The 26,184-nt window shown below is 46.6% G+C and overlaps 1 protein-coding gene across 1 annotated transcript; it reads left to right on the forward strand.

The window, feature by feature from the left end:
- The first annotated feature begins 5,994 nt into the window (after positions 1-5,994).
- LOC135915749 (NLR family CARD domain-containing protein 3-like) lies at positions 5,995-23,046 on the forward strand. The gene is made up of 2 exons (XM_065448873.1): positions 5,995-6,371; positions 19,603-23,046. Exons 1-2 carry the CDS (start codon positions 6,342-6,344, stop codon positions 21,820-21,822), a joined length of 2,250 nt encoding a protein of 749 aa, XP_065304945.1. The 5' UTR covers positions 5,995-6,341; the 3' UTR covers positions 21,823-23,046.
- The last annotated feature ends 3,138 nt before the right edge of the window (positions 23,047-26,184 follow it).

Genomic DNA, 26,184 nt, shown 5'->3' on the forward strand with positions numbered 1-26,184 from the left:
TGGACACTAACCTACGGCCGGCGAGGCAGTAACAGCATTTCATCCTTTGCTGCTTTTTTTCTTTTTCTCATAACTGCGGGGGCTTTCGGCTGAGCACGCTGCCAATGTCTGACATCAGGTCAGCAGTAGTATAGACTACTCCATAAAGCGAAACGTCCACTATAAAGAAAAAAAATCATGGATATTGTGAGTTAACGTGCCTGAGACTAGCCTGAATAAAGTTCAGCTTCTTAGGGTATATTAATAATAATAATAATAATAATAATAATCTGTCGCGTCTACCGGCGTGACAGATTCCGTTCCGGTCGTTGACCTGACCACCCTTCGCGGACTTCTTCAGGCGCTTGAGGGAATATCCTACCTCAGCGATGCAGTGGCGTAGCTGCGGAATGATTACGCACGGTTGCACAGGAAAAGCGCGCAGGCATGCGCACAGTGAGCCGAAGCTATGGGCGCTCTTCGAGCCGAGGTGCGCGTTCTACGAGTCAGGTTTGCCAGAGGGCGCAAGCCTTCATCGCCCACTTATCTGCTGCTGCGCCGCCGGCACAACCGTCCAAGGCAACGACTTAGGCTGTGCTTCGCCGAAGACCGCTGACCATCTGCCCCGCTTACCTCCTGCACTGGATCGGCCTGCTTCGTCGAATGCTCGCGCTGCTGACCGGTTGCTGTGCCTACCTGCTTCGATGGACCTGTCACCTGCCAGTCAGCCAACGTTGAAGTGAAAGTCAACACTGAGTGCTGGCTGCTGTGACACCACCGGGATTATTGCTGCTTTTCGCTCTGTGCACCCTCAGGCTATCTTTGTGAAAAAGCTTGCGCCTCACAACCATCCCTTAAAGCTCGCCATCCACCTATCAGCAGTTGGTGCAAAGCCCTTGTCCTGCACTCGACTAAAAACCAAGTACGATTCCTAGGCGTCATTTCATGTGTCTGTTAATGAGGCCTGATATATCAGCGTCTAAGAGATCCTTCACTGTGGCCGCGCTCTTGCTGCTACAAGCCCTTCAGAGGCGAACTTTACGATACTATGATACTGAAACATGTTCAGCGAGATGAAAACAAGCATCAGTGGTGTCAGAGTTTTCTATCAGAATGTTCGTGGATTATACACAAAGGTGAACGAATTTTTCTCCAACGTCATTTCATCTTGTTTTCCGATCATTGCCTTAACAGAGACATGGTTGAGCTCTGAAATACCATCTAGTTCATACTTACCGCCCACTTATTAAGTTTTTCGACGAGACCGCGATCCTTCTTCGCCAAAATCAAAGGGTGGTGGAGTCCTGATTGCGATCAATCAATCATTGAAATCCGTTCGGCGCCCTGGTTTAGAATGTGCAACGGAATGTGTCTCGGGGGAGATTTTCGGTGCTGGTAGTAATTGCCATTAGTAGGGAATTTCTATGCTGCGCCTGATATGAATATTGAGATGTACATGACTATTCTAGCCACTATTTAAAATGTTATATCGGACCATGCTAACCATAAAATACTCATAATTGGTGACTTTACTACGCCTGGCATTTCATGAAATTTCAACCAATTCTCTTTACTTATCTGCCAAGTGCAACTCGTTACTTGATCTTATATTTTTTCCATCTCTGCGTTTATTAACAATATTCTGAACTCTTGTGCCAATATACTAGACCTATGCCTTAGTAACGCAGAAGCTGTGAATGTGTCCTGTGGCGACTTTCCTCTTCTTAAGCCAGATAAATATCATCCCCCGCTTTATATTTCATTACAATTCGCGATACCTACTAGCAGGAGATTAAAGGATACAGCAACCCCTCGGTCTTTTAATTTCTCAAGCGGAGATCACGTGGGTCTTTACCACTATCTTAATAATGCGTGCTGGTCTTCAGTAGTAGAACTAAGAGATGTTAATGACCAATTCACGGCATTCACGAATATTATTCATGATGGATTTAAGAACTTTCTACCACTAAAAGGTGCTAAACGATCTAAATTTCCCCACTGGTTTTCTGTTGAACTGAAAACAATTTTGAGGCCAAAAGACCGTGCTCACAGGAAGGCACAGTGTACAAATCAGGAACACTGGCATAGAGATTTAAAAATGTGCAGGGTACTCTCTAAACGTCTTTACAAGCGTGATCATTCCATCTATATAGCACTCCTGGTCGCTAGTACTTCGCTAGACACGTTCGTGAACAGTCCTCAAACAATACGAAACAAGATATCTCTCTACTTAGTGGCGACGACCAACCTGTCCCAGATGTCGCGGGCACCTTCGCCCTACACTTTGGGTCTGTTTACGATGAAGGGTACAGTGATGGAGTTAGCGAGCTTTACAATCACCCTTCCCTGGATTCAAGTCTATCGGTCTCAGAGGAACTCGTCTTTAAGAGCATCGAACGCTTTAAACCGTATTTTTCGTGTGGACCTGATGACATTTCACCTGCTTTGATTAAGGCGTACGGGTCCTTGCTTGTTCCTGTGCTTACTTGTATTTTTAATTCTGCTTTAAAGACGAACACATTCCCAAAGGCTTGGAAAACAGCGCGGGTCGTTCCCAGCTTTGGGTCAGGGGCAAAAACTGCTGCGAGTAACTACAGGCCTATTTCTCCGTTATGTGCAGCATCTAAATTATTCGAGTCAAATCTGCGCTCAATAATTTCATCCTCTATTAAATATACTATCATTCCTCAGCAGCCTGGATTCATATCGGGACATCCACAATTACCAACCTCGTTAGCTTCATGATGCATGCCTCTCAAGCAGTGTATAAGAAAGGACAGCCGGGTGTCATTTATTTTGGCCTCAGTAAGGCGTTTGATGTCGTATGCCACAAAATACCCCTTCCAAAGTTGACACTACTTGATCTGCACCAGTCTGTCACAGCGCTGATAAGAAGCTACCTGCGCTACCATTACTGCTACATTAGTGTAAATGGTCACTCGTCAAAACTTTATGCGGTTACAAGTGGAGTTCCTCAAGGTTCTGCCCTGGGCCCTCCTTTTTTCTCGCTGTTTCTTAATGACGTTTCGACAGTCATTCAGAGCTCTTCAATTGTGTTATATGCTGATAACGCGAAACTTTTCAAAGCGGTAAAAAATGTTAACGACTGCGCCGCCCTTCAGAAGGATATTGCAGATGTTGCGTCATGGTGCGCTGAAAACAAGGTGATAATAAATGCATCAAAAACGAAAGTTGTAAGCTTTACGCGAAAGGCTAACAGGACTTTATTTACGTTAGCGTTAAAGATGTTCTGCCAAGAGCTCAGGGAACGAAGGACATTGTAGTGTACTTCGAAAGCTCTATGAGTTTCTCGCTCCGCGCTCAGCAGACGAGGCAGCGTGCACTTCGAACGATCGGCACAGTATGTCGGGTGACGAGAGACTTCAAACAACCTGGGCCATTTGCAACTTTATATAAGAGCGTATGCCTTCCAGTTCTTGGGTACGCTACCGTAGTTTGGGGCGGCACTTGTAGGTCAAATTGTGAACTTCTCGAAAATGTGCAAAAGAAGTTCACATCTATATTTAAAGACCGATTCTGTCAAAATCCTGCCATCTCCATATAGAGCTAACACAGACACTTATGTTACCTACCCTCACCTGTAGACGCAATAAGTCGAATGTTTTTTTTTTCTTCACAAATTATTACATGGAAAAACCTGCTGCTCTAACTTGCTTTCTAAAGTGCGCTTTTACATTCCGCAGAAATGCACAAGAAAACAGCACGCCTTCAGATTTTTGTGACCCTCTAGCTAGAGTGCAGGTGACATTTAACACCCATTCAGAGTGCCTGGATATCTTCATGCCTAACTTCAATATTTTCCTGAAATGGGTTGCAGAGGTATTTCAATAACTGAACAAAAAACTCTCATATCTGTTGTGTGTTCCGTCATTATGTAATCATTTCTTCTGTTTCTCCACTTTTTCTTTGTATTCTCTTCGTGTACACATTTTATACTCTTTTAAAATCTGTATTTCCGAAATTATTTTTTTTTAATGTGTGCGCGCGTGTGTATGTGTGTGTGTGTGAGCTTGAATTGTTCTTCCTGTGCATTGTTTTGCCGAGTGCGCCAGCACCAAGACCCTTGAGGTTGTTCCTGTGCACTTGAATAAACACCTTTAATTTATTATTATTATTACTATTATTATTATTTTTTTATAATTATTATTATTATTATTATTATTATTATTTTATGTAGTAGTAGTAGTAGCAACAGCAGCAGCAGCAGCAGCAGTAGTAGTAGTAGTAGTAGTATTTGAATGCGTCTCAGTGGTCTGGAATAACACAAGCAAGTAAAACTGTAAAATAATCGAGCGCGCGCAGAAAAATTCATGAGCATATATATATATATATATATATATATATATATATATATATATATATATATATATATATATATATATATATATATATATATACCAACGCTCGTTTTCTGTCCTCGCGCACCAACACCATTTCAAGTATGGATAATTATCCCACCCTACCGTCACTTAGCTGCAAATGTAATCGTGGCGACGTCCCCTTTTTGTGGAAAGTCATTGACGAAATTATTCAATGCACTGATCTATTAGCTTCTTTTTTCGATGGTTTCCGCATAAGACTATCGTGGAACACAGGCCCTTCCACGTTCCTGCCTCTTTCAGCAGACACTCACCACTCCACAGAAGGCAACGTCTTCACAACAGTCACTTTGTCCGCCTCGATGACCGTCAAAACGTGTTGTCGGCTTTCTGTTACGCGCTTCACAATTTCTCTTGGGCCTTTCTGCTAGCTTCACTCTTCTCCTGTGCTCTCATGGTTTCTCTGTCCTTCCATATATCTACGTCACCTCATAAAATGCACACATTTATAGCCATCGAGTGGTGTTTAAGCACCGTTGTCCATAGCGGCACCTTATGTGCATGTCTTTATTTCGTCTCTATATAATGCGTTATTGCTGAATTTTCGTTTGCTATATGTACCCTCTTTATCCTGTTCTTTCCTTTTCATTCTATTTTTTTATCCCATCTCTCTTGGTAGCAGTTTTTTTAAAGCGAAGCCTGCTTTGCGAAGCGAGCTCCCGGACATTTTTGACTATGGCTGCTGGCTGGGGGCTTCTGTCTTGCCGAATAACGCGTTTAAAAAATGAATTGAACTGCGTGTCCGATGGTGCGTGGCATCGAACCTTGGTCCTCCAACACAGCAGCCCGACGCTCCAACCGTTGGGCCACAATCGCGTTTTTTCTTCTTTTTTTTTTGTTCGCGATGATTACGATCATTTTGATACTATGGCACATACTGACTACGGGGAATTGGCCAAGGAGTGGGCGACACATTTAAAATAAATAAGAAAAGAAAATATGAACAAATGCACGGTCATGTAACAGAATTGTCACACTGCGTATAGCACGGACGCGCGAGAGCACATGCGCGCGTGACCGCTGCCTTTAAAGGCCAAAGATGCAGGGATGAAATTGGGCAAGTTTACAGCATTTCCCTGACGGTTTCACGAAAGGCTCGCTTCACCTAGATTCCAACATGTGCGTTCGATCTGCCTAATTTTTCCTCTTCTTTATTTATATGTGTGCCAATATTCCGACCTCCGGTTGTTTTGGCGCACGAAATTAAGGTTGATCAGTAATTATGATTAGCTCTATTATTATTTATATTGTCCGTCAAACTTAAAAACTCTGCGGAAAAGAAAGAACGATTAAGGAACGCCACAGGCCCCCGGCTGAAAAAAAGAAAGATAATAAACAAACAAACAAAAAAATAAATAAAAGCTTCTCGTAAACATGCGTGTGCGTGCGCATGCACGAGCAGCTTGCGCAGTGATATCGCCTCTGTTTAACCCTGAGACAAATGTTAAGGGCAGCCCAACGCGTTGCGGGAGGGGATAACGCGAACAGAAGCAGTAAACATTTTTGTCATTGCTATCCCGCTCTTTATGACTTGGCGCTATCGGGGAACAGGAGAGAGACACCGAGGCCCTTTGGCATTGCGCTGCTACGTCATTAGCCATCCTTCCCACACATCTGAGGTTGCATCGGAAAACGTAGGCGAAATTAGCGCCTACCATTCGCGAGCGCGTTTCTGATCCTTTGGTGTCCCCCTCATAGATGACGTTCGCAAGCACTGCGCACTTTGTGCGATTGAAAACAGCTCTGCGCTGCAGCAGCGTCGCTGTCGTCGTCGAAGACGAGTATTTATGTCCCCATTCCGCTTTCCGCATACACGACCCTTACACGTGGCGGTGTCGGCTTCGAGTGTCCCGAAATTGCTACGTGCTTCCACGCTAAGCCTCGTTCGAGATAGCCCTGCTGCTGAGTTGTCTCACGAGCCGGCTGTGGCGCCGCCGTGCCGCAACGAATTCGGGGACTGCCATGTCGGAGCCTGTGAGGCCACCTTCCGAAGTGAGTGCAATGAACTTTCTGGTCGCTGATTGTGTAACATTGTGCAGCGCTCTGAATTGCACGGCTGCTGTAGCGACGGCCTCTGCGAAGCGTTGTCTGATATCCTCGTTGGAATAACTTTTTACGCGATAATTAGCGGGCGATTTCGAAGGGCACCGAAATATTTCCACACGGATTTTCTTTGTGTTGCTCATAAGGACTTGACGCAGTTAGCGTTGGAGCATGCGATAAAGCGCGCAGTTAAGCATCCGAGACAGTTTCAGGGGGAAACAGAAACGCCGTAAAAGAGGGAAAATGTGATATACAGTAAGGACACTTTTATTCTAGTTCTACTGCGCAGAAAACCACGCTCTCAAAGTCGGGTGGTAATTGCACTCAAATGCTCAGAATCGTGATGCATGCGTCAAGGCTTGTGCATCTCGTAGGTTCATGCTACTGAGACGAAAATTCTGTGCCTAAATAAGTGTGCTAGCGGTGTTTCGTGCACAAGAGGCTTTGTTCTACAAGTTCCAAAGACACATTCTCAAGCAGAAAGAACGCAGTGGCCGAGCTAAATCGATGGCGCTTTCCAACATTTCACCACCGTTCCGGAAGGAAGAAATCCCAACTTTCATTCGATGCATATTCTTTCATGGCGGCACAGGGCCAGCCTGCCTGACCGGTACCATAGTCGCACCACAGCAGAGGCAACTGCTAAAGAGCGCCGCTGTCTAAGACCACGCATGAAATACGGTTTACCGTATGTACTTGTGAAAGTTCACAAGCGCCAACAGCGGTCTAAGCACGCGCCCTCGGCCGTAGGTCAGAAGTCAGCCCTGATTAGAGCAATGTGTTCGCACCACTGTCATTCGCACGCATCCAGCGGCGAGCGTTACACAAATAAGGCTTTGCAGCGCTCCACGCTCATTAACCGGCGATGGCCGTGAACACGAGAACGTGATGCAAAGCCGCAAATCCCGTAACTTACCTGCGCTTTTTCGCGCGCACAGACTGAACAGAATTCGACCCACGAAGCTAGCTTAGTGGCTATGGCGTTTCTCTGCTGAGCTCGAGGTCATGGGCTCGATCCTGATCGCGGCGGGTACATTTCCAAGGGGGGCGAACTGCAAAACACGTCCGTGTACCTAGATTTCCATGCACGTTAAAGAAACCAAGGAAGTCCACATTTATCCGGCGTCTCCCACTTCGGCGTGCCTCATAATCAGATTGTGGTTTCGGCACGTAAAATCACCTAATTTAATTAGTTGTTTGTTTAATTCAGACGTGGCAGTGTACAGCGTCCCCCATGTTTATTATCGTTCGAACGTCGGCCGCACGGCGTGTCAGCGCCTTATAACGGCGCGAAGAGGCAAGATCGGCAATAGTACTCGTAACGATTATTTGATTATAGTATAAGGCTACAGATTACAACAGGACTAGCTGTGGTTGACGTTATTTTTTTTTTCGTGAGGGATGCGTCGGACTGCATTTCACAATGGGAAAAATTTCTGGCGACAGCCGTAGAGATTTCTAGATTTGCCTATAAATTTTGCACCGAGACATGCGTGCTGGCGCTACCAGCCACGATATGTTAATTAAACCTTTGCTATTGTTTTGATCCAACCATTCCAAGGTCGTAAAGAATGTTTTCTTGCCTGCGTTCTGTTTTCTCAAAATCGTGACCACAGTATGACAATCGGCTTCCAGGAGCAATTATCTAGGCTATATACTGCGGTCTACCCAAGCTGCTGCCTGTGTATGCTCGTGAGGTGGGTAAAACAGAAGGCACAAAAAGAGAGCGTCGCCATGAAAGGAAGCGGATTGTCCCGCAGAATTTTTTCACTATGCAAGATTACCAACTAGCCCAGCAGTTAACTCTTCGTAAGTGCATACACAAGTTGTCGCATAATTTCAAGAATATTGCAAACAGTCCTTGAACAGGTTAAGTGCCAGGTCTCCTGTTTGCCTGATATTCTTTCACGTACAATATGGAAATTGCCAATTTTTCGCATAAAAAGGCAGTTTTAGGGGACTATATTATCAAGTGACTGCAATCAGTGTTTCAATATCAGATAACTGACCAAACCACAGCGGAGCACCTCCATTTAAATTTCAATGCGTACCGCCCACCGCGCGTTCTTCGCCGGTTATCGAATGTCTGGAACACACGGCAGAACGGTGGGCAAAAAAGTATACTGACAGAGCTACGTTACAAAGTTAGAAACCAAAGTAGACAAAAGTGCGTAAAGCGATGTGACACGACGCATTCTGCTGTTTAGGAAGATAAACTTCATTAATTCCATTGTGCCACTCGCGATAAGAGCGACACGTCACGAAGAACTCTGATCAGCCCCTGCACGTTCGTCGGTTCGAGGTCAGTCTCGGAAACAAGGAGCACAATGAATACGCGACTTCTGATGCAGTGTTCTTTCTTTCCTTCTGTATTGGGTAACGCGCATAGTTCATAGGCGAGATATGTCCTACGATGCAAACAGGTGCTACCGTGAAACAAACAAACAAAAATATTAAATATGGGGTCTTACGTGCCAAAACCACTTTCTGGTTATGAGGCACGCCGTAGTGGAGAACTCCGAAAATTTCGACTACCTGGGGTTCTTTAACGTGCACCTAAATCTAAATTCACGGGGCGAATTGCAAAAGCACTCGTGTCTCGTACACTGGGGGCACGTGCAAGATCCCGTGGTGGTTAAAATTAATTCGAAGTCTCCTGCACTAGTGCGTGCCTCATGATCAAATCGTGGTTTTGGCACGTAAAGCCCTAGAATTCAATTTTACACTTCAGATTGCTGAAGCATTCTTTATTTAATAAAAAAAAAATCAGACATTCACCCAATCGTAGCAATGCTACAAAGGAAACCCATATGGATTTCTCGAAAGGAAGGCCTCGCAGATGAAGAAAAATTCGTCCTGGTCCGGGACTCGAACCCGGGACCACCACTTTTACGGGGCAGCCGCTCTACCACCTAAGCTAACCAGGTGGCTAGCAGATGGCAGGGCGGAGTCGAATCTGTCAACTCGTAGCAAAGACAAGAATTTGACTTAATCGGTCTGCAGAAACCCTCAAGGTGGTGAGAAGTAATTAAGGAAAAATGAAAAGTCCACCCAATCGTAGCAATTGCTACAGCAACTTCGCCCTGCCATCTGCTAGCCGCCTGGTTAGCTCAGATGGTAGAGCGGATGCCCCGGGTTCCGGTGGTCCCGGGTTCGAGTCCCAGGCTAGGACAAATTTTTCTTCAACTGCACGGCTTTTCTCTCGAGGAACTTAGTATGAATTTCCTTGGTAGCAGTTCCTACGATTGGGTGGTTGTCTCATTTTTCCTTAATTACTTCTCTCCACCTTGCGTGTTTCCGCCGAACTATTACGTCAATATTTTTGTGAACTTAAACTGCGCTAGGGACGAGACACCGAGGTAGATGAACACAGGATGAACACCAACTAGCCTCCCAACACTCTCATATTACGTCAAGCAATCTTTTTTTTCCCAGGTCCGGTGGCATGTGCGTTGCAAGGTCGTCTGTAGTACTGCATAAACTAGAAGTTGATTATTTAGCCGCTAATCCTTAAACTTTTACACTTGTTTGTGTCATGGTATATATTTGCCTGACAATAAACTACAGTTGCTAGTCTGCGCTCGTATCGTGTTTCTTTCTCGTCCCTTGTGTTTTCGCGACATATTTCGTCAGTATGGAATACGAACTCACCCAGCATTCAGTACATTCATACCATATGCATTGTGCGTGACTTGAAAAGTCTTTCGTGTGCTTGATCATTTATATTGTTGATGATGTACCCACTCCACCCTGTACATAGTATATTGTTGGTTTGTGGTCTGCTGCTCTACCCACCCGAAATGCAGAACGAAGAGTAGGCCCAGTCTGTAGAGACTCTTTTTGCTTCTCTTCGTCGGCATTTCCTGAAACGTCCGAATAAAAATGAAATGAAAATATCGTAATTTTGTAAACTGCAATTAATAATATACTAATGCGGATAAATATTAGTTATCATGCGCTCCGCGTTCTGAAATATACCACTCATTTGTCAGTAAGACATTAGACAAACCCTCGCAGGTTTTGCAATAAGTTCACATATGCTGCAAAATTATTATTCCAAGTTTGTCCGCTTTGTCGGAGATGTCTGTTTTGTGTGCAGAGTTACGAATTTTGTAAACTTCATGCTTCAGTTTTTTTATACGTAGCAATCATCAGGTATAATTTTAAAAAATCCAGGCTTTAAATCAAAATTTTGCTTCGCACAGTCGCTAGAATTTACATTTGTTTCGTAAGTTAGTGCAACGACTGCGGTTGGTTGGCTGTCTCAAAAATCCGTCGACGATTACGATACTCCCTAATGCGAAATTTCAGCGCAGCTCTATACGTGTTTTCATTTCGCAATATATTGGCTGGCGCGGACAATCAGCTGTCTCGTGCGGCACATTGCAAACGGAGTGAAGTGTGGCACGACTGCCTTGCAAATCGGGAGATCGCGAGAGGCAGCGAGTGAGTGACGCGTGGGTGCGATTCGCAGCAGCCGCCGCAGACAATCCTCCGCTAATGCAGCGCTTTGTTTCCTTATATGGTACCGTTGGCGCCATCGGTGAACAGACGACGCGCGCTACTCTGGCGCCATCTCGTAGCCATCATCGCCGCGGAGTCAGTCTTGCGCGGCACTACGCTTTTCTTCTCGCGCTTTTGCCGTGACATCCTCCTCCGCTTTCCTCCTCGCGCTCTCTTCGCTATCGCCGTCTTCCATCGTACGCTGCGGCGTTCGCTCCTTCATCCTTCGCTGTGCTCATTCGCTCGGTTACGCCAAGGACGACGATGCCGACGCTCGCCGGGTGCTTTAGAGCTGCGCTCTAAAAAGCATTTGTGCTTTTTGCGTGCGTTTGAACAGGCAAATCGGAGTTGGCCCCGAGCTAAAGCTTCCTCTTAAGATCGTGGCTGAGGCCCTACAGTCGCATTGATTTACTCGGCGTGATGTTTTGCGATTGAGCGACGAAATATTGTCATGGACCACGATGGCGGCGGGTTAAAGAAAGGCAGACGCACACAAAAAAATACATAACTGACTCATGCGTCCATTCACGCATTTTCAACAGATAGCACTGGATGGCTACGTGGACTAAAAGCTGTATAGAGAGCATAATGTTCGTTTTTATCAAAATACTGAAATTTATGAAATCAACCGTTAAAAACATATACAGTAATTGGCTAGTGCCATACTACACGAACACAAAGCTGGAGCGAAGATTTCCTACCTTCCTTTTCTCTCCAGAGCGGGAGCGAGCGAAAGAAAATTCTCTTGCACGTTACGGCTGGAAAAGCTGAAAGGCAACTACCTTAGGCGACGTCACCAGAACGCCTTTTGCACCGCAACAAGCGGTTGCGCAAGAGACCAATAGTTTACAAGAGACACCTAAGCATCGCCCGTTTGGCTGTTGGGGCATCCTAATGAACTAAATTATTTGTGAAGTAATATAATTATCATCATCAGTTTACCTTGAATTTGTCCACTGCAGGACGAAGGCCTCCCCAGCGATCGCACTTTGCACAGTCCTTAACTTGTTCTCGAGCTTCTTTGTTAAACCTCCAAGTTTCTGCCTCACATGTTAGCACCGGTAGAATGCACTGATTGTGCACATTTCTTTTCAATGACACTGGTAAGCTTCCACGCAGGATTTGGTAATGCCTGCCGTATGCACTCCAACCCATTTTTATGCTTCTGTAAATTTCCTTCTAATGATCAGGGTTCCCTGTGCGTTTTCAGTTTTAGTGTGTCCCGTATTCCGGTAAACACAAGCCGACTGGGCGTTTTACTGTATGAGTGTAGGTGAAAGTTCGAACGGCCTGCACGGTGCAGCCACCTGGTGGTGCAGCGTTCAACCACACAAACCTCATCTGAAAACAACTGAGAAGCGGAATGTAGCAATAATGAAACATAGATAACTCAAGGGCCAAATAATTATGAGGTGCAAGAGGGGGGCGCTTTAGGCCAGTTGGTCCGACTTGTTTAAAAAAAAAAAGAATTGCGACTTGAAAGACGCGACTCCTTCGTCACGTCCCATCGAAGTCGCGGTTATTTTCCTCTTTAAATGTGAGGTGATGCGTGGAATCTGAAAAGGAGTAATTGTGCCAGCGCTGACGTTTGCAAATTCCATTCTGTGCTTCAAATCGGATATGTTGTCAAATCGGTAGGCCGGTTGACTTTGGGAGCCCACGGCAAAACCATAAATGAGGCAGTGCACGCTGACATGTGTTGGGACCCTTTTGACGAAGCGCAGAGCAAAATTAGTTGAAGACCCAGGAACATCGTCCAAAATAAATTGGCGGCTAAAGTGCACAAGTATTTGTACCTGAAAAGCGTATACACAGAATGGAAGAAGAGATCAAGAAAGTTGGCGACCAAATACAGGGTAATTGCAAGTGTAAATAGACAACCAGGATGAAGAAAGTGGGAGAAACAGAGGCAGCGAATTGGACGCAAAGAATGCAGACAAAAAGACCTTGGAAATTTACGAGAATGGCAAGAAACTAGAATGGAAAATCCGTACCATAACACAATGGGCAGTGCCTTGCTATTTGAGGCTCGAGCTCATTGCGCAAGGACAAAAAGATACCCGAGGAAATATTTGCAAGATGACGCATGTGTATGCTGCAGCAAAAATTGCCAGACCAGTCAGCACATCCTAATGGGATGCGAAGGGATTCACCCAGCGAGTCCCTGAGGTAATGTTCGCCTTCCAGAAGCGTTTGGATTTAGAGTGGACGGAAGCATCAACCGGTCAGCAGTCGAGATACGCAAGATACGTTTAGAGTATTGGTGGGAAAAATACGAGGACACCTAAGCACTTACGAGTTGTGAATGCGAAATCGGTAATGTCCACTTAAACACCGCTGATCGGTCCTTCGAGTTATGAATTCATCGCAGGCAGGTGCGCGCGTTGAGACGCTTGGCCAATTCCTCTTAGCACAAGGCTGGTGCACTTCGATCCATCACGTCATACTACCTTGTCCGACTGCCATAGAATTTAATGGGGACGTTCCCGAGTAAGCCGCGGCGATTTTGGCGTCACCGCTTCCGTCACGCCGGGCTTGGCAATAGAATTTCGGGCCAAGCAGCATGTCATAAAGCAGAGCGCACAGGCCTGCTATCTAGGAAGCGTTGCTTTAGCCCAGTGGGTAAGACACTCGGCTTCTGAGCGTGACGTAGTAGGTTCAAAAGATTACTTTCTTTCCCCGCAGGGGCGTCTGCGTCAGCAGGCGTTTGGTGTGTTGCGACACCACGTACCCGAGCACACGAGGGTTGGACCCTCCCGCGTTTAACCGTGCGTGGCTTAGCCGTGTCCGGGGAAAAGGGATCCTGGGGGTTGAGCCGATGCTGGGTGTTCGGACCTTTAAGGCCCCCCGGCGGAGGCAACACACCCCTTTGGCCTCGGCTTCACGTAGACGGCACCCCCGGACTGACCCACCCGGGGGAAATCGGTAGTTGCCTTTTCCTGTCTCTCGCTCTCCCTCCAACCTTCGTCTTTTTTCATTTATTGATACTGTCAGCCCTCATCGGGCTATTACAGGAATGGAGAAGAAAACAACAAAGAGATACATAGAATGCGTCCGAGCAACACGCTTTGGCTCACAAAGCCTGTCTAAAAATCAAAAAGTATGAACTACAACATACAAGGGAACGTAATAAAGAACCATTCACAATTTGGCACCGCATCGTCGTAGACACAATAGGAGTCACACAAGTAAAAGTAAATTCATACATATTGGGTAATTCACTATGTGTTATTACAAAAAATGGTGCTTTTAAGATTTTCCAAGAAGGTAGTTGAGGACATTAAGGTTACAAGAGAGTCGGGTAACAAATTCCAGTTTCTTATAGCCCTAGGAAAGAAACTGAACTTGAAACAATCATTGCGGGCGAGTGGAGGAGAAATGTACATACTATGACGATGCCTCGTTGACGCGTTCATGGGAAGCTCAAAATAATCATCTGGTTTAATGTCTACTTGATTGTGGATAACTTCGAAGAGAAATTTTAATCTGTCGTATTTAGTTCTGAGCTCAAGTGGTGCTAGATCAGCTAATTGACATAACTCTGTTGGAGAATGGATGCGACGATATTTATTAAATATAAACCGGGCGGCTAGCCTTTGTATGCGGTCAAGTTTAGAACAGTTAGTTATGGTGTGTGGGTCCCAAACTATTTTTGCATATTCAATAATTGGTCTAACTAGAGTTTTGTAAGCAAGACATTTAATTTCAGGGGTTGCCCGATTGAGGTTGCGCCTCAAAGACCATAGGGCTCTAAACGATTTGATGCACACATTTTCTGTGTGTGTGTTCCAGCGTAAATCTGATGTAAACGTTAAACCCAAGTATTTGTGTTTTTCAACGTTCTCGAGTTTGTTGTCATCAATGTAGTACGAGTAACTAAGGGTACACTTCTTACGTGAAATAGACATAGACACTGATTTTTGAGGGTTTATGACCATTTGCCAATCGTCGCACCATTTTTTAATTTTTTGAAGATTTGAGTTAAGTTCTTCTTGATCTTGTCTCGACTGAATTTTATTGTAAATGACGCAGTCGTCTGCAAACAAGCGCAACGGTACAGTGATCTCATTAGGCATATCAATAATAAATACGAGAAATAAGAGTGGTCCTAGTACCGTGCCCTGAGGTACCCCAGACTCTACAAGGGAGGGTACAGACTGGCAGTTTCCAATTTGAACATACTGTTCTCTGCAAAGAAGGTAAGACGCGAACCATTTCGTGATTGCGGGATTCTTAAATATGGCGTCTATTTTATGTATTAACTTAGGATGAGAAACTTCATCAAACGCCTTTGCAAAGTCTAGGTACACTATGTCGGTTTGTCCACGTGAATTAATGGTTTGGGAGAGGTCATGTACAATTTCTATAAGTTGAGTTGTCGTGGAGAGTTTTCTTCTGAAACCATGTTGACGGCTGTATAATACCTTATGGTAATCCAGATATTTAATTAAGTGTTTTGATACAATGTGCTCCAGTAATTTTGAACATGCGCTGGTAAGGGAAATCGGGCGGTAGTTGTTGACGTCTGCTGTCGCGCCGCCTTTGTGTATCGGTACGATTTTGGCACGCTTCCAAGGACTGGGGAAACAGCCGGTAGTAATAGATGACCGAAATATAATGGCAAGATATTTTGAAACCCATACTGCATACCTGTATAAAAATTCGTTGGGTATTTCATCTGGTCCAGGCGATTTCTTTATATTAATGTTGAGGAGCAAGTTAAGAATTCCTTCTTCACTAATTATTATATCCTCTATTGGGACCCTATCTGACCCTATCTTTCTCTTACTTTCCATCTTTCCTGTCTTCTCCTAGCTTCCGCTCACTTCCAATTTTCCAGGCAGCAAGGGTTAACCTTGTGTGAATAACCAACCTAGGTTATCTCATATTTGGTTATAGTGATAACGTACAGCTGGCGCTTACGGGACCTGTTTTTTTACAGTCCCTGTAGCGTCCCTTGTAGGGCTCCACGGTGAGTGGCTGGTGTTATTGCCGAAAATTACATTAATCTATGGCTAGTTCCTTCCCTCCCCTGGCAGATCGCCCTCAGAAAAGAGGGCGCACCGAAGATGTATTTCAGTTCTTTGGACGTCAAAGACCCAACTTCCCACGATTTCACGTCATTCACTCGGAAAAGTCAGATACACAAGTACACGCAATCTCCCCATTTCTAGTATCAAAGTCTTTAACTGAAGCCCTTGGTCCAGCTTACAAGGCAACAAGGATGGCAAGTGGAGATCTCCTCTTGGTGCTCCAGGATCTGAAACAATTTGAAAAGTTATCCAGTCTCGTGTCATTTGGGGACGTTCAAGTGACAGTGACTCCGCACCGAACTATGAACACTACCCGCGGCGTTGTCTCAGACGATGATTTGGTTCCCCTGACAGACGCAGAGCTCTTGGAGGGCTTTAGTGAGCAGAACAAAGATGAGGCGCGATGGTAAAGAGATTGCAACCAAACACCTAATACTCACCTTCAATTCAAGTGTCCTACCCGAGTCAATCGAGGCCGACTACATAAAGCTCCGTGTTAGACCGTACGTGCCAAATCCACTACGATGTTTCAAATGCCAGCGCTTCGGCCACAGTTCGCAGAGCTGCCGCGGCCGCCAAACATGTGCGAAATGCAGTGCCCACGAACACACCACTGAAGCTTGTGCGAACGCTCTCCACTGTGTAAACTGTGATGGGGAGCACGCCGCTTAATCGCGGTCGTGCCCTTCCTGGAAAGAAGAAAAAGGAAATGGTTACAATCAAAGTCAAGGAAAACATAACTTTCAAGGAGGCACGCAGGCGGGTATCATACCTGCCCAAGAAAACCTTTGCCGATATGGCGCGTCAGGGGGCAGCGTCACAACGGCCTCCGGCGTCTGTCCGACCCACAAGCAGTGAGTCGGCAGTTACGCCATCTGCCCCCGTGGCGGTTGCAGCTAGCGTTGCTCCGTCAACCGAGGAGAGGGGACCATCGACCCCGAAGGTGGGCGCAGCCGAGGCTGCCTCAACCTCCCAGGTCCCTTCCAGCGCTGGCAACGGCCAGCGCAGCCAAATCCCCCAGGGAGCCCCATCGACATCCGGGCTGGTGGGCGCAGGGGTCTTGCCCTCTAAGAGTGTACTCTACACTCTTAGAAAAATTCACACCCTTTGGGGCGTATCTTGTTCCACAACAATAATCGTCATCTGTCTTGCCCGCGTTTCCTTTCTTTAACGCGGCGAGCCCGGTATTTCCCAGTCACGAACGGCATGCGCGTTATCAGTGTGACACGGCATTCTCGACAGGAAAGTAGCGAGTGCCGAGTTTTCAGGAAAGGAAACGCAAGCAAGTCTGATGATTATTGTTGTGGGACAAATATACACCCCAAAGGGTGCAACCGTTTTAAGAGTGTAAGAAAAGTTTACACCCTTTGAGTCGTATCTTGCTACACATCGATAAACGTTATCTGTCTTGTCCGCATTTCCTTTCTTTGACGCTGCGAGCCCGGTACTTCCCGGTATCGAACGGCATGCGCGTTATCAGCATGACATAGCATTGCCGACAGGAAAGTAGCGGGCGCGACGTTTTTAAGAAAGGAAACGCAAGCAAGGCAGATGACGATTATTCACTCCAAAGAAGTTTGCACCCTTTGGGGTGTATATCTGCCACACAACCATAATCGTCATCTGCCTTGATGCGTTTCCTTTATTGAAAACGCCGCGCTCGCTACTTTCCTGTCGGGAATGCTATGTTATGCTAATAACGCGCATGTCATTCGTTACTGGGAAGTACCAGGCTCGCAGCGTTAAAGAAAGGAAACGCATCAAGTCAGATGAGGATTATTGTTGTGTGGCAGATATATACCCCAAAGGGTGCAAACTTTTTTTAGAGTGTAGTTATAGAAGGAGCCTCTGTATGCTATTCATCACTATACTCTTAAAACTGTTGCGCTCTTTGGGGTGTATATTTGCCTCAACGATAATCGTCATCTGTCTTGTCCGCATTTCCTTTCTTTAAAGCTGCGAGCCCGGTAGTTCCAAGTCACGAACTGCATGCGCGTTATAAGCACGACAGAGCATTCTTGAAAGGAAAGTAGCGAGCGCAGCGTATTCAAGGCAGCAAACGCAAGCAAGATTGATGACGATTATCGTTGTGTGGCAAGATACGACCCAAAGGATGTACATTTGTTATTATTTGTTTATTTGTTTTAAGCTGATTTTTATCAGCTTGGACAGTTGAGCGAATTCTATCTGATCTCTCGAGTTTCATGCTTTGTCGTGTCTTCATTAGGTCCTTTGTTACTTGGGATAGCTCACCTGCTGGTTGCCTTGGCACCTTACCTCCCACTTCAATAATACATGAAGTAATCATGACTGTGCTGCTTGTATCAGAGTCACCACAACATGTTTACTTTGGTTTGTATACGGGTAACATCGCTGACATTGTAAACGCGACCACCAACTTCAAGAAATGTTGAGGATTACGATTTGACTTTAATTTCAATTATGAGGTTAAAGTGCGGTCTCCTAAACGTACTTCAACCTCAGTGGAACAGGTTCAGTGAGCTCCTTAAATCTAATTAGAGGTTGAGGTGAAGTCAAGTATTTTGAGGTCATTTGCCCACCTCTGCTACCGAGTCAGCTGAGTGTCGCAAGAAATGAGTTCGCAGTCGGATTAGTCGCTGCAGCGCACGAATAGCTGCTGTGATTCCCGTTGCATTCAGCTTAGCTGACGCCAAGAATGTGCTGCACGCCATGCATTACAAACTCTGCAAGGAAATGTGGTTTGATGAACAGGCAAGGTCTTCACTCCTGTACAGAGTTGACTCGCTCCTTCTGCGGTTCTAATCGAACCAAAAGATTGATCACACGTTTGACACTTTCCTCATTTTTCCACGTTTAGACATAACGTCTCGAGGGTGTAGTTTATGTGACAACCTCAACGCTTATATAGCGCATATTATCATCGAATACCCTCAATTTTACCAACAGCGGGCTCTCCTGCGTGAGCGTTGTCAAAATCTTTAGACGCCCTCTCACAGTGAGCAAAGTGCTGGGACAGAGGTCAGACCCTGATAAACCAAGTGCCCGTCACAATTTTTCAGTGGCACTAGCCTGGCACTAACCTTTTCAGTGGCACTCACCGTTGACGAACGTCTATGATTGGGATTAGCTGATTCGTTTGTTCTGCACTGTTCAGGCGCTATAGAAACTTTGGTCGACACATGTCCTTAGTGTGAGCACCAGACAACAGCCGGTGATAATTTTCAATACTGTATGACTAATTAAGAAGCACATCACGACCTTGCAATATAGATGAACCCACCGCTTATCACTTATCTACTCTTTAGCTGTTCTATAACCGTTGCCTTAGCGTAGCTTTTCCGGGTCAAACTGGGTTTAATTTCCTCGTTTACATACGTTTTTTTTTTCTTATTTATTTATTTAACGTTCTCCCTCTACCTTCTACTTGCCTTTAGTTAACGATTAACCATGAGAACCCTGACCGAACATTATGCTCTTATACCGGGCACTTGAATAGAAAAAAAGAAAAATCGGTATTATATTATATGGGCTTATACGTGTGCTTTAGTATGTTTTGAATGTTAGTGCAAGTGCTTAACAGCCATATTCAAGTTACGTTTGCGCAACACGAGTGACAAATCCCTCCAACAATGCAAATTACGGATTTTTTGTTCTCGATCCAGGTCCAGAGCAGGACTACCAACGTTGCTTCGCTCGAGTTCAGCCAACTCCTACATAAGACAGACGCCAGCGTGTTCGAGTCTGCCGAATGCGTTCTGCAGATCTTCCAACTCGCCGACCAGCGTTTCCGTGGAAACGACTCCTTACCTCCCCTTACGGCCCCATGCAACGGTGATGGCGAGCGTACTCGGTGTTGGGCACTCAACTACCTGCGACGGTGGAACCAGCTATTGAACGATGGCGGCGTCGAATTGTTAGAGCTTTCCGAGAACGCACTCTCCTGCAGCACCATATCAAACGTTCCCGAAGAACTTCGAACATCTGAAGACATCCAGATACTCACCTTGTGCTTGTGGTTACTCCGCCAGCACCAATGTGTACGTGCCGTGACCTTGACCGCGTGCGTCGTAAGGCCGCAACACTCTGCAATTTTCTGGAAGCTTCTTCAGCTGAGCAAGCGTGCTATGTCGGTCGAGCTCCGAAATTCCGAGCATAATGTAGAGAGCCTCTCCATTCGCAGCTTGTTCCGGGACGGCGCGGAGCAACTAAGCGAGCTCGTACTAGCTGATTTCTCCTTGTCCGAGTCAGATGCAAGTGACCTGCTAGCCCTCTTGGAACGCAACAGGAGTCTCGGCAAACTAGTCCTGATAAATCTGAACGTTGACGAACAGTCACTGCACTCGATTGTCGCCAGTATCAAAGATCACGATCAACTCAACGAGGTGGAACTGACAGAACGTCGAAAGTCGATCGCAAGTAACACAGTTTCTCAGTTGCTTGAGGCACGCATCACGAAACTGCACTTGAATGTAGACTGCAACTGGGAAGCAGCTTTGCATGCCCTCGCCACGAAAGTAACGCCCGCTGAACTCAAGATCACCTCGCGCTCCACGTTCCATTCCGCTCTGAGTCCCCTGGCGCGCGCAGTGGCCACTAGCGAAACGCTTAAATGCCTCGAGCTTATCCTGGACGCATCATGCGCAGTAGCCAACGAAAATTGCCCCGACTGGGAAGACCTTGCAGACATTATCGCTCAATGCCGTGCGCTTCGCACGCTTAGAATAGATGTGCCTTCTTTGGTAGATGTGTCACCGGCGGCCATGTCAGACGCAATTGCCAGGAATTGGTCGCTGCAAGAACTTCACTTCAGTGGTTGTGCGATTCCTTGCCACAGCGCGCTGGTGTTGTTTGATGGTCTGTCCCGCAACTCGACACTACAGCTACTGGGCATCGTGAATATAGAGGGCGTTGATGCGGAGTATGAGCACTTGCTACGGTTCTTGATCAAGAACTCTTTGTGCCACAGGGTTTCGGTTCGTTACGAGGGTTGTCAAGCTAAGTTGTTGGTGAAAGCCATAACAATCGACGGAATGCGATTCCGCAATTTTAAATTCTTTTGCACATACGCTCCGGAAGCGAACGCTGTGTATGAGGCTCTTCCTTTCCTCAAGGATACTCTGACTACCCTGTCCATCGATAGCAATGAAGAAATATGCGACATGGGCGCCGAGTCCCTAGCCAAACTTTTCAGTGACAGCCTGATTCTAGAGAATGTCGAGCTCAAATTTCCCTCAACTCCCGACACTTCACTGGTTTTGCTTCAAGGTCTTGCACAATCTCGCTCCATCACGTCCCTCACCTTGGTCCGCTGGGCGATCGGTGGGGATGACGATGCAGTGCCACTCGCTTTTGAAGACTTGCTCCGCGTCAATTCGAGCATCGTGGAATTGCATCTTGTGCAAGGCGATTCGGGAGACCTTGACATTCTCCGGAAGCACCTTGCGATAGGTTTGGTCGAAAATCATAGCGTCGCGGAGCTGCACATCTTGTACGGTCGCGACGTTCTCGTGTACCAGGACAAGGCTATTATGCAATCGCTCCGCGTGAACCGCACGATGGCGTTGCTTGCAGCGAAGTTGCTTTTAGGTGCGAGGCTTAGCAGAGGGGCTGTGTATTCTCTAGAGCGAGTACTATCGTGCGATTCCATGATGTCGATTTTACGATCTCGGATGAAATCAAGCAGTGACGTCGTCAATGAGAAACTCGCAGAAGTGCTGTCTAGAATCCAAAGCGAACTTTTCAAGGTAGAGTGTTTGAATAAGCAACGCGCATGTCCCTCCCCACGTCGTGATCATAAAAGCCAGCACTACGAACTCAGAAATGTTCTTCTCAGTGAGATTGGCAAATACTTAAACCTTTCTGACGTTCCTTTAAGACTGTGATAATCCGAATTCGGCTGCGCGTTGTGTGCTACATGAGTTCTAAATTTTACTTAGCGTTACCTAATTTGTTTTATACATCGTTCCCAAAACGTATCTTTTATTTCCTGTAGTCAAAAATTTTCTTGCGCATAATCAGTGTCAAATGCTTCATTGAGTCTGTCTGATTATCCTGCCATATCTTACCGCATGGAAATAAAAGGGCAGGCTGCAGTTCTGCTATTCTATTAAAGTGATTAATTTTAAAACACCAAGAAATACTGTCATTACTCAGAATTAACCCTCTAAAACGCGATGACAACTGCATCTGCGCGCCACACCGAAACCTCGGATTGGAACTTTCTATTTAGTTCTAGGCTATATATAATTTGTTTTCCCTCGTCACTCTTTCTCGTTACGGTTATAGTATACTTAAAACCACACTCACAAAACCTTGAAATCTGATCGCTATAGCTGATTATCGTTGCAACTGGAATGATCCCAAAACTTGCTCAATAGGGTTTGTAGACTTGCGCAGGCGTGCGCCGCTTTTCCGCACTCCTGGATCGGCCAGAGTATTGCAAGAGTAATCCTTGACGAAAATTTAGTCGAACAGATTTGTTCTCAGCCAAAACGCTCTACCATGGGGGGGGGGGGGGGACTACATGCCAGTAATCAGCGTAGAAACAACCTTGATTTAGAGTGTAAATAATAAGTGAAATATATTAGGCTATGTTCAATCCTACAAACATTCACAATGCGCGTTTCTGTGACAGAGAGACAGACCTTGGCATCGCGCCCAGGTCCGTCAGGTAAGCCGACGGTGCCGGTCATTTAGAGTGAAATCACACTCCAAATCACGAAGCGCCCATGGGTTGCGAAAACCTTTCGGTGCATGCGCAAATTTCATGGACTTTCTTCGCTCTGTGATGTGTATACACGTATATATGCTATGTTAATAAATACGTTGGAAATACCGCTCCGTGTCTCTTATTTCTGCGCTTCTCCCTCGTACCTACCATCTATAGCTCCTATTTACGTTTTCGTCAAGACCTCAGCCCATGTGCTTGAACCAATGTTAATTTCGTATTTCATGTCGCCCCAAACAGGGGGCTCTGAAGTCAGCTGTTTCAAACGCCGAATGAGTGTTCGATTCAATGTGCAAATAACATATCTGCAGTTTATGAGTGCTAACGCAAAAACATTGCTTTTACTGATACGGCTGATCAATAAACATTGATGCGTGTACTTGTTTATCTTTATCGGGTGACCACGTTTCACCGCCTAACAAATGTCATCGCACAGCGCAGTATACACCTACATGTATCGGAAGTTTCTCGAACGTTATCGATGGTTCTATCCGCTTTCTGTTGTCACCGAACCTTGCGTAATCTTATTTGATGTATGCGCGACGCGAATGGTGTAGAATTTTCTGGCAGACACGCGGGCACCAGCAATCACTCTGGAAGGAAGGAAGGAAGGAAATCAACTTTATTCAGGTCCTGCAGGCCACGAGAGCTTTGGGCTCTCATGGAGCGGGCGTCTCCCACGACGGAACCGGGAGGTTGAGTTTCCTGGCGGCGTCGTGGACCTGCTGGATGGCCCAGAGTTGGAGAGCGAGTTCTTCACTCCGGATTGCCTCTTCAAACTTGCGCTTGTCCTGGTTGTAGTTTACGTGAGCTAGCGAGCACGGCCAGAGTAAATGATATACGTTAAGGGATGTATTGCAATTGGTGCAATGAGACTTGTCGTAGAGCTCAGGCATGTAATGGTGTAATCTATTTTGAGTGGGGTATGTGTCTGTCTGTAGCATTCTGAGTGTAACCCCTTGAGCTCGAGTGAGCGTGCGGTGTGGCGTGCTATACTGTCTGCGTTGTAGGTAGTAGTGTTTAGTGATTTCATTGTATGTAGTGGGCGCGTCCTTATTCTCCGTGTGGTTGGGTGAAGCCGCGCGGTCTGTAAGCGCGCGCGCAGCCTCGTGTGCCGCCTCGTTAAGGTTGGGGACGTCGCCGATATTTGCTCCTAAGTGTGCCGGGAACCAGTATATGAAGTGGTTCTTAATCTCTTTCTTTGCAACAATCCTGAGAGCCTGTGCGCAGACCGTGCCCTTTTGGAATGCTCTGATAGCGGCTATTGAGTCGCTGTAGATATGGGAAAGATTGTCGTCGGTGAGCGCAACAGCGATCGCAACCTGTTTGGCCTGTTCAGGCTTCCTTGCAATTACCGTGGCTGCATATCTTGTGGATCCACGGCCGTCCACAACCGCCACTGCGAAAGCTTTGATTCCCGTGTATGCCGCCGCGTCCACAAAAGCTGAGCGTTCACGGTTCGCCAAGGCTTGGTTAAGAAGGAATTGTCCTCTCGCTTGTCGTCTGCCCCTGTTTTCGGGGTGTACGTTTCTGGGTATAGGGCGGACCATGATCTTGGCGCGGATGTCCCGTGGGAGGTCCGCAAAGTCTTTTTCTATGTCTCCTTGTGCAAAGCCTAGCTTCTCTAGGATCGTGCGCCCCGGAGGCGTCGTCGAAAGCCTAGCAAGCTGGGCGCGCTGCTGGGCATCGGCAATTTCTTCCAGGGTGTTGTGCATGCCCAGGTGCCCCAGCTTCTCGTTGCTGGTGCTGGTTGGAATGCCGAGGGCTTGCTTGGTGACCTTTCTGATTTGGGCATTCAGTCTGTCTCTTTCAGATCGTGTCCAATTGAGCATTGCCGCAACGTATGCGAAGTGACAGGTGACGAACGCATGTATGAGTTTGATGAGATTATGTTCCTTGAGGCCCCTGTGTCTATTGGCAATTCTTCTGATGAGCCCAATAGCGTTGTTGGTTTTGGTGATGAGCTTCTGAACCGTAGAGGCATTGACGTCTTTAGTCTCTACGATCATACCCAGGACTCTGATTTTATCGACGCACGGTATGGCGTGTCCCAAAGTGGTTCGTACGGTAAGTTCTTGATTATAATCGAAGTCTGACGAGTATGGCCTGCGGCCCTTCTGCGTGGGTCTGCGTACGAGCAGCTCCGACTTGGTAGGCGAGCATCTGAGTCCTGTGGGAATTAGAAATTCTTCTATGGCGTTCACTGCTTCTTGCAAGATGTCCTGCACCATGCCCGGGGTTCCTTTGGACACCCACATGGTGATGTCATCTGCGTATATGGTATGCTCGAGCCCGTGGATCTGCCCTAGTTTCTCAGCAAGTCCCGCCATGGCAAGGTTGAAAAGCATAGGGGAGATGACCGAGCCTTGGGGAGTGCCCCTGCTCCCCAGCGAGAGAGTCTCCGTGGAGAGGTCGGCAAATCGGAGAGTAGCCGTCCTGTTATCCAAGAATGACTTGACGTACGAGTGGAACCTAGCTCCGAGGTTGAGTTTAGAAATGGTGTCCACAATGCATTGGTGAGAGAGGTTGTCGAACGCTTTCTCTAGATCCAACCCAAGAATGGCCTTGGCGTTTCTAATGGGGTCATCAATGATTTGGTGCTTGATTAAAATCATGCTGTCTTGGGTTGATAGACCGGGTCTAAATCCAATGAGGGTGTGTGGTAATAGTCCTTTGGTTTCGAGGAATCTGGAGATTCTGTTCTGAATGGCGTGTTCCGCCGCCTTACCCACGCACGACGTGAGTGATATGGGTCTGAGGTTCTCGATGCCCGAGGGTTTGTTGGGCTTTGGAATGAGAACCGTGGTGGCGTTCTTCCATTCCGGTGGGACCCTGCCGGAAGCCCAGACCTGATTGATTTGATCCGCTAGGAACCGGACGGAGTCTTCGTCCAAGTTACGAAGGGCCTTGTTACTAACACCGTCCGGACCTGGGGCCGATGTGCCATTCAAGTTTTGAAGGACGGTCCTGATTTCTTCCAGGGTGAAGGGTTCATCGAGGTCGGGGTTGTCAGCTCCCGTGTACGGGGAACCGGATGCCTCGGCCTCGTTTTCGTGGCTGCTCGAGAGTGGCATGTATCTTTCGGCAAGTCTTGCCATAAATTCCTGCTCGTTGCAGTTTTTGAGTTCACGTTTCGCTATCTTGTCAGTCGCCTTAGTCTGGGAACCTTAGTCTGGGAACTCTGGAACCTTCGATGACTGACGTATAAAAGCCGACGCGCTTGAGCCGTTGAACGGATTTTCGCCGATTGTGTTCACCGCTATCGTGCTTTCAGTGTAGCCTGTCTTTGACCGCACAGGTTCACCGAATGAAACACTAGTTTCGCCATTCGCAGATTCACTGCTTTCTTCACCGTCACTACCACGTGACAATATGATCTTTGTGCGATGATTGTGAGGAGTGGACTGCGGTACGCTAAGCTTTAGATAACTGCAGTCGACAGGCCTTGAGTGATGCGCCTGTATCTTGAGAGCCTCAGTTTACAAATCAACGTAATATTTATGGCGACGCTGTAACA

This window comes from Dermacentor albipictus, chromosome 1, assembly GCF_038994185.2.
Source record: "Dermacentor albipictus isolate Rhodes 1998 colony chromosome 1, USDA_Dalb.pri_finalv2, whole genome shotgun sequence".
Classification (NCBI taxonomy): domain Eukaryota; kingdom Metazoa; phylum Arthropoda; class Arachnida; order Ixodida; family Ixodidae; genus Dermacentor; species Dermacentor albipictus.

Excerpts from the sequence above, each read along its gene's own strand:
- LOC135915749 (XM_065448873.1), top strand. The coding sequence starts at position 6,342 with ATGTCGGAGCCTGTGAGGCCACCTTCCGAA. Across the intron at positions 6,372-19,602 it reads CTGTGAGGCCACCTTCCGAA|GTCCAGAGCAGGACTACCAA; the intron begins GTGAGTGCAATG and ends TTCTCGATCCAG.